Genomic DNA, 13,186 nt, shown 5'->3' with positions numbered 1-13,186 from the left:
ATCATGCCACTTCACTCCAGCCTGGGTGAAAGAGCAAAACTCCAAGTCAAAAAAAAAAAAATTCTTAGTCAACCTATGTGTTACTGGTTAGGCTTCTGGCCAGTGGTAGGCAACATTAGTAGTTAAGTTTTTGGAAAATCATACAATTTTTGTACGTAAATTTTTATCATGTAAATTTTTGACTTGATTTTCTAACACCCACATTGTTCAAGGGTCAACCGTATATCCAATTTTTGTCAAAAAAATAATATTAAATAAGTAAAAGTAACTTTTCACTTTTTCCTTATGCTTCAGGTAGCTCATCTTTTGTGTGAATTTATTGTAATTTTCTTCTTTCCCTTCCTGCTCCTTCAAATTTCAAATTTTCAGTTTCAGTAAGTTTTAACAGTAGTTTAGTTGGCCTTGTAATGCTCTCCTGCATTGGTGGCTTGCTTCAGATTTTTTTTGTTTTTTTTTCCTGTTGGTGTATTGAGTTTATTTGAACATGAGATGTGGATATATTTCTTCTTGGGTAAAATGATTGTATCATGTAACAATAATCTTTGTTGCATCTGCTATGAACATTGTAATTACAGTTTGAAGTACTTGAAAATGTTTGAAAATAAACCAATGTGACTTAGGTAAATCTGCTTGGAAATTATACCATGTCTTGATATTTTATTAAAATATCAAAATATTTCAATTATGAACAAAAACTTAGAAACAAAGCTGTTGTGAAATGCAAAGGTGTTTTTGTTCTGTTGCAGGGGATTATTTATTTCGATCTCAGACAGAGGTCATGTTAGATCAATTGTGGATAACTGGCCAGAAAATCATGTTAAGGTACTAATAGTGCAACCCTCCTTTTCACAATGTTTTCTCTTTTCTTGTAAATTACCTCTAAATCTCCAAGAACAGTTTTTCGTTGTTGCTCTGATTTATTTTGCACTTATATACATGCAGATTTAGTGCTTTGCAGCTGAGGCGATGATAATAGTAGTAGTTATAAAATGGGCTACCGGTATAGAGTTTGACTCTGAGAAAGAAATTGGAGCTAGAATACAAGGTGAGCCCTGTCGGTATCGGCACCACTGGTGTCTCCTGCCCTCTCAATATCCTTTCCTATTTATCTAATATTATTCTAGGTAAAGAAAATACTTTAAAATACCATAAAAACTTTTGTTTATAATGGTGTTAGAAAAGTTTGATTATGCCTTTTTTTCTTTTAAATCTAAGATTGAGAACCTTAGCAAATATGAAAGTGTTAAATATAGCAAATATAAGCCCTGGCCTATTTAGTTATCTTTCATAAAGTGAAATGTAATAACTTATTTCAAGATTTTTGGGTAGGCTTTTGTAAATTTTATTATAGGCAACAATCTTACCTGCCTTTATACTCCTTTCCAAAATAAACGTTGATGAATGATCATTGGTTTGAATAATCTAGCAAAAATTTGGTCAAATAATTAAACTGACAGTATCATCTTAAGACCTTCCTTATAAGTAGGTATGTTTTTTTTTGTTCTAGACCTTTTCTTTTCCACAGTTGCTAAGGTTTTTCTTGTTTGGCCTAGGTTATTGTGTTGGAGTACCATACTGTTTATTTCTAAACTCTTATTTTTCTCTTATGGTAATCTCTCCATCTTGTTCATCTCTGCCATATTTAATCTTTCTGAAGATACTTAAGTTGGTCCTTTAGTCAGAAGAATTCTATTCCTAAACCGAAGTCAGAGGGAAATCAAATCTAGTTAATGTCTCATAATAGTCAGAAATCCTAGAATTTTAAGTATGGTTGATTGGTTTATATTGGAAATTAGCCAAGAAACAATTTTGTTTTTAAGAGCAAAGAGTAAATATATGTGAAGTGACTCAATCTTTTTAAAAATGCTTTTCTTTAGTGCCCCATTTTTGACAACTTTTAATTTGCATTTTTTTGTGTTTAAGGCTGTTGTAGTGACTGACGGAGAGAGAATTCTGGGTCTTGGAGATCTGGGTGTCTATGGAATGGGAATTCCAGTAGGAAAACTTTGTTTGTATACAGCTTGTGCAGGAATACAGCCTGATAGATGCCTGCCAGTGTGTATTGATGTGGGAACTGATAATATCGTGAGTAACATCATTTTCCCCCTTTATCTTCCTCCTGTATTTTTAAAAATTTGTATAGTATCCCTCTTTTGAAAATGATAATTTAAGAAGGGAAAGTTTTATGATTAAATGTTAGTTTTTTTCTTAAACTCCATTTTTAATATTTATATAAATAATAGTAAATTAAGTCTCTTAAAAGTTTCTTGGGCTGGGCATGGTGGCTTCTGCCTGTAATCCCAGCACTTTGGAAGGCCGAGGCGGGCAGATCACTGGAGGTCAGGAGTTTGAGACCAGCCCGGCCAACATGGTGAAACCCTGTCTCTACTAAAAATACAAAAAAAATTAGCCGTACGTGGTGGCACAAGCCTGTAATCCCAGCTACTTGGGAGGCTGAGGCAAGAGAATCGCTTGAGCCCAAAAGACGGAGGTTTCAGTGAGCCAGGATCATGCCATTGCACTCCAGCCTGGGTGACAAGAGTGAGACTGTCTCAAAAAAGAAAAAATAAAGTTTCTTGAAGGGCAATACATTTAAAAAATTGTATTAGTAATTTTTTATTTTGCAATTTTTATTGTATGTGTTTAAACTGATTATATAATATAAATTATTTTATTTTTACATTTGTTTTGTTTTGTAGGCACTCTTAAAAGACCCATTTTACATGGGCTTGTACCAGAAACGAGATCGCACACAACAGTATGATGACCTGATTGATGAGTTTATGAAAGCTATTACTGACAGGTATTTTTTAAAAGTTTGAGTATATGAAAGCACTTTTAATGGGGGTGGGGGCGGGGTAAAAACTAAAGTTTTGTTTTGTTTTCCTTTATTTCTTGTGAAGATAAGCAGGAGGCGATTAAATTTTTGAGAACTTTGTTCTACTGGCTGTCTCTGCCTGATTAGATGTGCTGATTTGAGGTGGTACCCATGGTCTGCCTTGCTTTCTTGAGTTACCTGACATTTTGAGGGAAGTCTGCCCTCACTGCTCCTGTCAAACCCTTACTGCTCAGTACCTTTTTCAGCCTTGACCTTGTGCTGCTTTCATATTTTAAGTTCTCTGACCATTTGGTCCTCCCACCTCTCTACCTCTTTGCAACATCGACTAAGGTTTTCCCACTTCTATGTCCTTGGAACTCTCTCTTCTCTTGATTGCTAAACAGCTTCCTCCTAACTTGGTCTTCCTCCCACCTTTCTCTCTCTCTTTTTTTTTTTTGTCATCTTCACAGGTTCTTGCTGTCTTATTAAATGTGGATAACCACCTAGTCCTCTTCTCTTTCAGCCATGATCAACTATGACCTTTATGCATGTTACTACTAAACCCATAAAAACCCATCTGTAGTGCCCCTGCTCTTCTGAGGCCTGCATTTCTAATAATCAGAATATTCCATCTGGATATTCTGTTGTGTGTGCATATTCATATCCCACACTGAACTCCTTTCCTTTCCAAACAACCTATTTTCTGTATTCCCACCTTCTATTATTGGCAGTAACATTCATCCTATTGCCAAAACTTTGATCTTGGTGTTACCTTTGACCCTTCTGCCTTCTCCATCAGTCTCCCATGCAGTCAGATATTCCTCAAATTCAGTGGGTACTACCACTTAAATGTCTCTTGTTTTCCATTACCACAATCTTGCTCTCTCCTTATGTCTCTTCTGAAGTTTTCTAATTCTTCCTCTAGTTTCTCTCCTCTCCAGTTCATCTCCACCTTAATACCAGATTAATTGTTTTGAAACATGTACTTCATTATGTCATTCTTTTGCTTGAAATCTCTCATTGGTTTCCTATTGCCATAGGATAAAGTCAAACTCTTTACCTTAATGATCTAACCCTGGCCTACCTTTAAAATTGCTGGCATGTAGAAGGTATTTAAAAATTAATTCCTTTTCAGAGTCGAAGTTAACAAGTCTAAAACTGAACTTTACATCTTCCCGGAAATTGTCATCTCTCCTTCTTCCTCTCACTTTCCTACCTTGGACAACCAAATAGTATCTTCTTAGTTATCCCAGTTACCTTGACATTGTAACAGCTTCTTCCTCATTTCCCAGTTGATCCTTATCAATTTCTATTCATCCTAATAGCTCATAATTACTCCTTTTGCTTCCTGCACCTTCTGCTTCAGATCTCTTGTCTTCGTATCACAGTAGCCTCCTAGTTGCTTCTGCCACTCGCATCTCTCCCCACACCAGTATGTGCTACGTATCACTGGCAGGTTTATCCTTCCTAAAGGGAGTCATATGTGAATTTTTTCCTTTCTTGGCAGCCTTCACTGTGTCTACATGGGATGTAGAAGAAAGTCCCTCTTCTCTAATTTAGCATTAGAGATTCTCCCTTATTTGGTCCCAACCTGCATTAACCAACTTCTCCCTTATCTCTTAATGTAAACCATGAAATGTATAGCCAGACTGTTGAAAATTCAGGGTCACCCTAATAATAGCCTGCTTTTCTTTCTACCTCTTTACTTTTTGTTCTTTCAGGGCCCACCTCCTTTTCAAGCCTTCCCTTACTACTTAGCTCACCTAAACGATTGACATCTTCTTTTGCTGAATGTCAGTGAACTCAAATAGCAATTATTTTTCAGTTACTTATTTAATATATACTTTCTTGTGTTGCTGTTTAACTATTAATGTAATGAGAATATGCATATCAAATATATATTTTTTGAGGTTCAGAGTCAAAGGAAGTGTCTCCTGGACACTTGAAAATAGTTTACATAGATTGATATCCCATGGGTTTATCATGGTGCCACGTTCTTTTTAAACACCTCATACTTTTTTTATTGAATAATTTCTACATTTTGGATCTAGTCTTTTACAGGCTCTAAAATTTTTCAGATGGCCTTAATTGAATTAACATAATACATTATTTTGGAATGCTATTGCAGGGAATATTAGGTGGAAAGCTGTTTAATAGTATTATTTTCATCACAACTATTGTGGGTTTTGCTGTTTTTAGATATGGCCGGAACACACTCATTCAGTTCGAAGACTTTGGAAATCATAATGCGTTCAGATTTTTGAGAAAGTACCGAGAAAAATATTGTACTTTCAATGATGATATTCAAGGTAAAGCAAAAAAAAAAAAAAAACTTTAGGGTTTGGATTCCTACTTTTTAAACATTTTTAATGTGCCCATTTTTTATTTGTAAAACTCTTTGTTTTTCTTATAGGGACAGCTGCAGTAGCTCTAGCAGGTCTTCTTGCAGCACAAAAAGTTATTAGTAAACCAATCTCCGAACACAAAATCTTATTCCTTGGAGCAGGAGAGGTAAGTTTTGTAGGCTTTTTAAAACTTAAGCCATCCTCTCTTCTAGAATTGGAAAATGGGCAGAATATTGATATTTATAAAAGAGCATAATGACCCTGTAATTTTGTTGAGATAGAGGGTATGAAATCAAGACTTCTTCTGTAAAACAGGTAATTTAAAATGTGTTTAGAGAGAATATCACAAATAATTTTTGTTTGATTCGTAAGGGAAAAATAAACCAAATAGTTCTTATTATAGCATATAAGTTTGCTATTTAGAAGGCTATTAGGGGATGTATGTTTTGACTAGTACACAGTTTGGTACTTTTTGTAATGTTGGTTTTCATCAAATATGTTGTGATTCTTTAGCATATAGCATATATATAAGATTATATAAGATTATATGCTATATAATCTTCATATATAAAGTAATTCAAGCATTGCATCATACTCTAGTATATATTGAAATTTATGTTTTGTTGAACAGGCTGCTCTTGGAATTGCAAATCTTATAGTTATGTCTATGGTAGAAAATGGCCTGTCAGAACAAGAGGCACAAAAGAAAATCTGGATGTTTGACAAGTATGGTTTATTAGTTAAGGTAAGGTATTTAAAATTTGGAGAAGCAAAAGAGTGTATTATATTTTTAGTTGGATTTTAAAAATATTATTCCTTAAAATCTTATTTCTCATTGGAGTCTCCAAATTATACCAATTGGGACCTTCCGTTCTCTTTTTAACAAATGTCCCCAGTCTTGTTGTCTTTTACAAAGACTTCTGCTTCATATTTAATTAATCTGTATGTTGGCATCAGACTTACTCTTTCTTGCTTTGTTCTCTTGCTCTTAAGAGATCAAATGGCCATTGTACAAGTATGATTGTGTTTGACACTCTTAAAACTAGGTTTTTAATAGGAACTGAGAATTTCCTGATTAAATTACAGTATTGCAGAACTTTTGATATTTGAGCAGAATTTTTTTTTTTTTTTTAATTTTCTTAATTTTTTTTGTTGGGGGGGAAGGGGGATGAAATCTCTCTCTGTCACCCAGGCTGGAGTGCAGTGGTGCGATCTCACCTCACTGCAACTTCTGCCTCCTGGGTTCAAGTGATTCTCCTGCCTGAGCCTCCTGAGGCCACTGTGCCTAGCCATGAGCAGAAATTCTTAACCCTTTGGAGATGATAAGCCCCTGAGGCAATCTAGTAAAAATCTATGGACCCTTTCCCCAGGAAAAAAGCATGTGCTCCTGAAACCAATTTATGGATAATAAAGAGCTTATCTCCCAGATTAACTTAGTACCTTTGGGCCTGACTATCTTTGTTGGCATTGATTACCATTTTCACTAGCTTAAGAATGTCATATATCTTCTACTGTGTAACACATTGAAATATAAGTAACTGTTTCATAAACCAATCCAGTACACAATGCTATTATATTTTTGTATGTACACATTAAAATATAATGGTATAGCTGTTCCTTGGCATTTATGTCTGTGGAGCAAGCTATCTAAATGTACTTTACTCCAGTTCTAAAATCTTTTCTTCTTAATTAGAACGAGTATTCTATTAGTACAAAAAATAAAATGAAAAATTGACGTATGTGAATGAAAAATCTTGAGTGCTTAAACTACATGTAATTTAAAGTGTAATAGTAGTTATATATCAGACATTGTTATAAGACTTTACATGTATTATCTCCTTTAATCATCTCAAAAACCCCTGTGAAGTTTTACAAATGAAGAAACAGTTTAAAAGGTCAAGGGAGTTATCCAAAGTCATCAGCTTATAAGTGACGGAGGCAGGATTCGAAACCAAGTATCCTGACTGTGAAGTCTGTGCTCTGAATAATTAAACTGTGCTGCCTCCCAAAGAGGCTGTAACTACCATATTTAACTACCATATTTACTAGTATGTAAGGCACAAGGATAAAACATCACATATTTAGAAGGCTATTGGGGGATGTATGTTTTGACTAGTACACAGTTTAGTTTGGTACTTTTTGTAATGTTGGTTTTCATCAAATATGTTGTGATTCTTTAGCTTATTGGTAGGTCAGGTCTAACACGGTATTGGTAGCTACAATGTGTTTACTCAGCACAAAGTGAGAACCCTGTCCATCTCCATATTCATTATCAGATTATATATTTCTTTTCCAGTGTGCAGGTAGCTTGGCCTATGGGCATTAGGCTTCCAGTGTCTCCTGGTGACCCTAAACACTGCCCTTCATTTTGAAACTTTGAAAACAGTGACTTCTTATGTCACTGTTTGCTCAGCCTGGTTTTCTGAGCTGACTGATGATAGTGTGCTGCTTTTCTAGCCCCTGCAGTCTGGGGTTATCTTGGAGTTCTGATGGAAACACACTTTTTCAGGAGAAGTCTTCTTTTTTACCAAAATAAGAATATGAACTTCTCAGGTGGTTTTTGCATTCAGTATGTTTTTGTCTGCCTCAGATCTTTGAGAAACTCTTCCTTGTTCTAGTCTGTCAGTGGTATCTCTTCTGGCTTTGTGGCACTACTAAGAATTTAACGTTTATGGTTTTTGACCTGGGATTTGGAAAAGAAAGCATGTCTCTTCATTCAGCCATCTTTAACCAGAATTCCCTGTTCCTCTTGTTTCTGAACTCTTGGTAGTACAAGTCCGTGGTGGCTGTCTGCAATTCTGAAATCCTAAAGGCCTTGAAATTCCAAAATTTTTTCCGAAATTTATTTTGGTGACCAATCTGATTGCCCTGAACTTACCTAGTAGCAAAACCTGACTCACACTACAAAGAAGCTCTTGGTAATCTTAACCTTTTGTACTTGATGTGACTATTCGTAAGTTTGTTCAGTTGTGGAGTATCTGTTGGGAGGGAGAATATGTAATATTTGATATATGCCATATTGTATTTCTAAAATATGAAAAATTCTCAGCCAGGAGTGGTGGCTCATGCCTGTGGTGGCTCAGCTTCCCACTTTGGGAAGCTGAGGTGGACGGATAGCTTGAGCCCAGGAGTTTGAGACCAGCCTGGGCAACATGGAAAAACCCCATCTCTACAAAAAAAATTAGCCAGGCATGGTGGTGTGCGCCTATAGTTCCTAAACTATAAGTAGTTTAGTGTACCTAAACCACTCTGGAGGTTGAGGTGGGAGGATCACCTGAGCCCAGGGAGGTAGAGGCTACTACTGCACTCAAGTCTGGGTGACAGAGTGGTACCCCATCTCAAACCAACCAAATTAAATTAAAATGAAAAATTCCTAATTCCAAAACTCATCTACCTCAGATAAAGGATTGTAGGCTTTTGTGCCATATTGGACTTAGGAAGACCTCATAGAGTAAATGCATTTTTTAGAGGAACCAGAAAGTTTCTAGGAATAATGGGAGATTGGATTTTTGTTTTATATTTGAGTTTATGGACATGATGAAGATAGAATTGGAAGATACAGGTTGAAGAGGAAAGTAAATGAAAATGAGAAGACATTTCTATTGTAGAAACAATGTGTAACTCATAATGATGTCTTTTTATTTCATCCTTAACATGCGTTGACTAAAAAAATACTGTATTTTATCTCAAAATTTAGGGGCGGAAAGCAAAAATAGATAGTTATCAGGAACCATTTACTCACCCAGTCCCAGAGAGCATACCTGATACTTTTGAAGATGCAGTGAATATACTGAAGCCTTCAACTATAATCGGTAGGTAAAGTTATTCTGTTAAATAATTTTACTTCCTAACTGTATGCCAGTCATAATTACCATGTAGGATTACTAAAAATGAGTTGGCAGTTTTATGTTTTACCTAGATTTCAGCTTGTACAATGTTTTTCTATGATAACTTTTTGGTTACCATGCATGAAATTCAGTTACCAGATGTTGCTTTATACTTTTAGGTCCTAGACACTGTGCAGTCGATCATGCTTTGCTTTTAGAGTTGGTATGACTGTTGGACTCAAAACATGAAAAAGACCAAAGCCATTTGCAGATTTTACCAGGGAAATTCTGTGCAGACTCAAAGTTTTCGTGGGCAACAAAGCTGAAAACTTTGAGTGTGACATTGCATAGCTGCCATCAGACTATGCCATCATGGCATTACCTTCTCAGCAGAAAATGTAAAAATGTTTAAAAGAGGAGCTATTTAATTTTCTATATAGCTGTAAGTTGTTTTGTTTTTTTTTTCTTTTCTTTTTTTTTTTTTTTTTTGAGATGGAGTCTCGCTCTATCGCTCAGGCTGGAGTTGGCTCACTGTAACCTCTGCCTCCCAGGTTCAAGTGATTCTCTTGCCCCAGCCTCACAATTAGCTGGGATTACAGGTGCTTGCCACCATGCCCGGCTAATTTTTGTAATTTTAGTAGAGATGGGGTTTCACCATGTTGACCAGGCTGGTCTCGAACTCCTGACCTCAGGTGATCCACCTGCCTCGGTGGGTGAGACTCCATCTCAAAAAATAAATAAATAAAAATAAACAACTCCCCATTTTCCCCACCCCCCACCCCCTAACAACCACCATTCTACTTTTCGTCTCTATTAATTTAACTACCTCATATAAATGGAATAACATGGTATTTTTCTCTTTGTGACCAGCTTATTTTATTTAGCATAATGTCAAGTTTCATCCATGTGGTAGGTAGCAAGTTTTATCTTCCTAATTAGAGTGATGAAGATAGTTGTATACTCTTTTTAAAAATTGGCTGGGCATGGTGCCTCACGTAATTCCAGCACTTTGGGAGGCCGAGGCAGCAGATCACCGGAGGTCAGGAGTTTGAGACTAGCCTGGCCAATGTGGCAAAACCCCGTCTCTGCTGAAAATACAAAAATTAGCCAGGTGTGGTGGCACACACCTTTAATCCCAGCTACCTGGGAAGGTGAGGCATGAGAATCACTTGAACCCAGGAGGGGGAGGTTGCAGTGAGCTGAGATTGTGCCACTACACTCCAGTCTGGGTGACAGAGCGAGACTCTGTCTCAAAAAACAAAAAGTTAAAAGAATAAAATTTCTCATAATTTACTGTGTGTATAGTAGACAATAAATATTTAAGTGAGAACTTTCAGCATCTTGTTTTTTCTTTTCAGATTTGAGATTGCGTTCTCATAGATTTTGCATTGCTGAGATAGTGCTGTCTTTGTGATGAGATATTACCTGTGTTTTTGTTATTGCAGGCCTATTGTAGAAATGCTATTGATAAGCATTGCTTTTATACCTATAATGAAGTTGCTGTTTTTCCCTCTTACTACAGGAGTTGCAGGTGCTGGCCGTCTTTTCACTCCTGATGTAATCAGAGCCATGGCCTCTATCAATGAAAGGCCTGTAATATTTGCATTAAGTAATCCTACAGCACAGGCAGAGTGCACGGCTGAAGAAGCATATACACTTACAGAGGTATTACTAATCACATGAATTGATATGTGTATTATTTTCCCTCCACTAGCTTATTAGTTATATATTCTTACACAGTTGTTCTAGTGGTTTCCCTAGAGATTACAGCATGCATCTATGGATGATCAAAGTCTGATATAGATCATTGCTTATGCCAATTATGGGAAACAGGTACTTTATAACTCCATTGAAATGCTCTCACACTGTTTGCATTATTGTTGCAAATTTTAATTTTCTATGTATTTTGAACCCAAAATACATGATTGTTATATTTTACAAAAATTATTCAGATTTACCTACATTTTAATTTATTTATCACTATTCTTCCTGCAAGTCTGCTTCTACCTAGGACCATTTTCCTTCTACCAGAAGAATTCCTTTATTTAAGTGTAGATCTAATGAATTCTCTTGGTAATTTGTTTTGCCTTCATTTTGAAGGATATTTTCACTGTGCATAGAAGTAAAAGTTGGTAAATACTTGAGCATTTTGAAGATATTTTACTGTTTTCTGACTTTTGTTTTGTTTTTGATGACATATCATTGTCTTAGGTTTTTAACAGTTTGACTACAGCAGACCTTTGGGTGGCTTTCTTTGTATTTATTCCATATGGGGATTATACTGCTTCTGAATCTGTGGCTTGATGTCTGTTTTTGGTTTTTGTTTTTTCTGTTTTGAAAAAATACCAGCCAGTATCTCTGCTTTGGCCACATTCTCTTTCTCCTCTTATGGGACTCTAACTATATGGTCAGAGATATATCTCACATATCTTTTACACTGTTTTCTATATATATTATCCCTCTTGCTCTCTGTGTTTCAATCTGGTGATTTCCTTTGGCCCTATCTTCCAGTTTGCAGATTCTGTGTTCAGCTGTGCTCATCTGTTGTTAGGTTCTTAATTTTAGTTACTGTGTTTTTTTCATTTGTAGAATTTCTGTTTTATCTGTATAGTAATTTATTAATTTAGTAACAGACTTAAAATCATGTACTGTAGAAACAATCGATTTCTAAATATTGCCTTTTTGTACTTACATTTCATGAAACATTTCTTTTTACTCACTTCAAATGTGTCATCACCATCAGTGTTTGTCTTTTCTAGGGCTGTTTTTTTTTTGAGTCATCTGACAGCTGTGGAGAACAAATTTTTATTTACATCCAAACTGTTTAAGATTGACTACTTTTAGATCTTTGACACTAGCATGGGTTATAGCCCAATTAGAAATATCTGCCTATAAATCACTTGACATTTGGGTTTTTTTCCTACCAGTCTGTAAGGATGTAGTTTTAATCTCCACAATTACTTTCTATATTGTTCTGGTAAGTGATCTAACTGGCTCTAGGAAGTGATTTTTAAAGGCTTGTTTACAATGATGTCTAGCAACTGTAATTGCTAGATTACATCCTTGAGATTAAGTAATAAATCTGTGATACATTTTTTAATCTTCACTCCTTTAAAAAAAAGATTTTTATAATAGAAAAATATTATAGTATATGTCTTAAAAGCTAAGGATTCTTTTAAAAATATAACCACAGGGCCAGGCATGGTGGCTCACGCCTGTAATCCCAGCACTTTGGGAGGCTGAAGCAGGCGGATCACGAGGTCAGGAGATTGAGACCATCCTGGCTTACACGGTGAAACCCCGTCTCTACTAAAAATAAAAAAAAAATTAGCCGGACGTAGTGGTGGGTGCCTGTAGTCCTAGCTACTCGGGAGGCTGAGGCAGGTGAATGGCGTGAACCCAGGAGGCAGAGCGTGCAGTGACCTGAGATCGCGCCACTGCACTACAGCCTGGGCGACAGAGCGAGACTCTATCTCAAAAATATATAAATATACATACACACACATATGTGTATGTATATATGTGTGTGTGTATATATATGTATAACCACAGTACTGTTATACCTTATAATTTGAACAATAATTATATCTTGTCATTTAATTTTTTTTTTTTTTTTTTTTTGAGACAGGGTCTCCCTTGGTCGCCCAGGCTGGAGTGTAGTGGCACAATCATAGCTCACTGCAGACTCCAATTCCTGGCTCAAGTAATCCTCTTGCCTCAACTTCCTCACTAGCTGGGACTACAGGCAAGCACCACCATACCCAGCTAATTTTTTAATTTTTATTTTTGTAGAAACAAGGTCTTGCTTTGTTGGCCAGGCTGGTCTCAAATTGCTGACCTCAAGTGATCTCCCTGCCTCAGCCTCCCACAGTGCTGGGATTACAGACATGAGCCACTGTGTCCCACCTAATTTCTTGAATATATGAATTACAATTAAAATTTTCTGATGGTAACAAATATCTCACCCATTTTTATTATCTATCTTTTGTTCTGTCTTGGTTATCAGGTTTGTTTATGAGGCTAATTTGTACTTTGTTTTTTGTTTTGTTTTTTTGTTTGTTTGTTTTGTTTTTCACCTGCCTCAGCCCCCCGAGTAGCTGGGCCCCTGCCACCATGCCTAGCTAATTTTTTTGTATTTTTAATAGAGACGGGGTTTCACCATGTTAGCCAGGATGGTCTCGATCTCCTGACGTCAT

General features: G+C 36.1%; 1 protein-coding gene across 5 annotated transcripts in view; it reads left to right on the top strand.

The window, feature by feature from the left end:
• The window catches only part of ME2 (malic enzyme 2), a 73,356-nt gene that overhangs the window by 39,930 nt on the left and 20,240 nt on the right, over positions 1-13,186 (top strand). For 3 of the 5 annotated variants that reach the window (XM_045378229.2, XM_005586678.4, XM_045378228.3), the window contains 8 exons: positions 747-822; positions 1,924-2,085; positions 2,700-2,803; positions 5,018-5,127; positions 5,232-5,329; positions 5,795-5,908; positions 8,861-8,975; positions 10,513-10,655. In XM_045378229.2, the coding sequence (XP_045234164.1) occupies positions 747-822; positions 1,924-2,085; positions 2,700-2,803; positions 5,018-5,127; positions 5,232-5,329; positions 5,795-5,908; positions 8,861-8,975; positions 10,513-10,655 (922 nt within the window). The remainder of the gene's footprint in view (positions 1-746; positions 823-1,923; positions 2,086-2,699; positions 2,804-5,017; positions 5,128-5,231; positions 5,330-5,794; positions 5,909-8,860; positions 8,976-10,512; positions 10,656-13,186) is intronic. The other 2 variants (XM_074022221.1, XM_074022222.1) reach the window with 1 other exon arrangement.

This window comes from Macaca fascicularis, chromosome 18 (assembly GCF_037993035.2).
Source record: "Macaca fascicularis isolate 582-1 chromosome 18, T2T-MFA8v1.1".
NCBI classification, from domain to species: Eukaryota; Metazoa; Chordata; class Mammalia; order Primates; family Cercopithecidae; genus Macaca; species Macaca fascicularis.
This window is presented reverse-complemented; position numbering and strand designations above follow the sequence as displayed.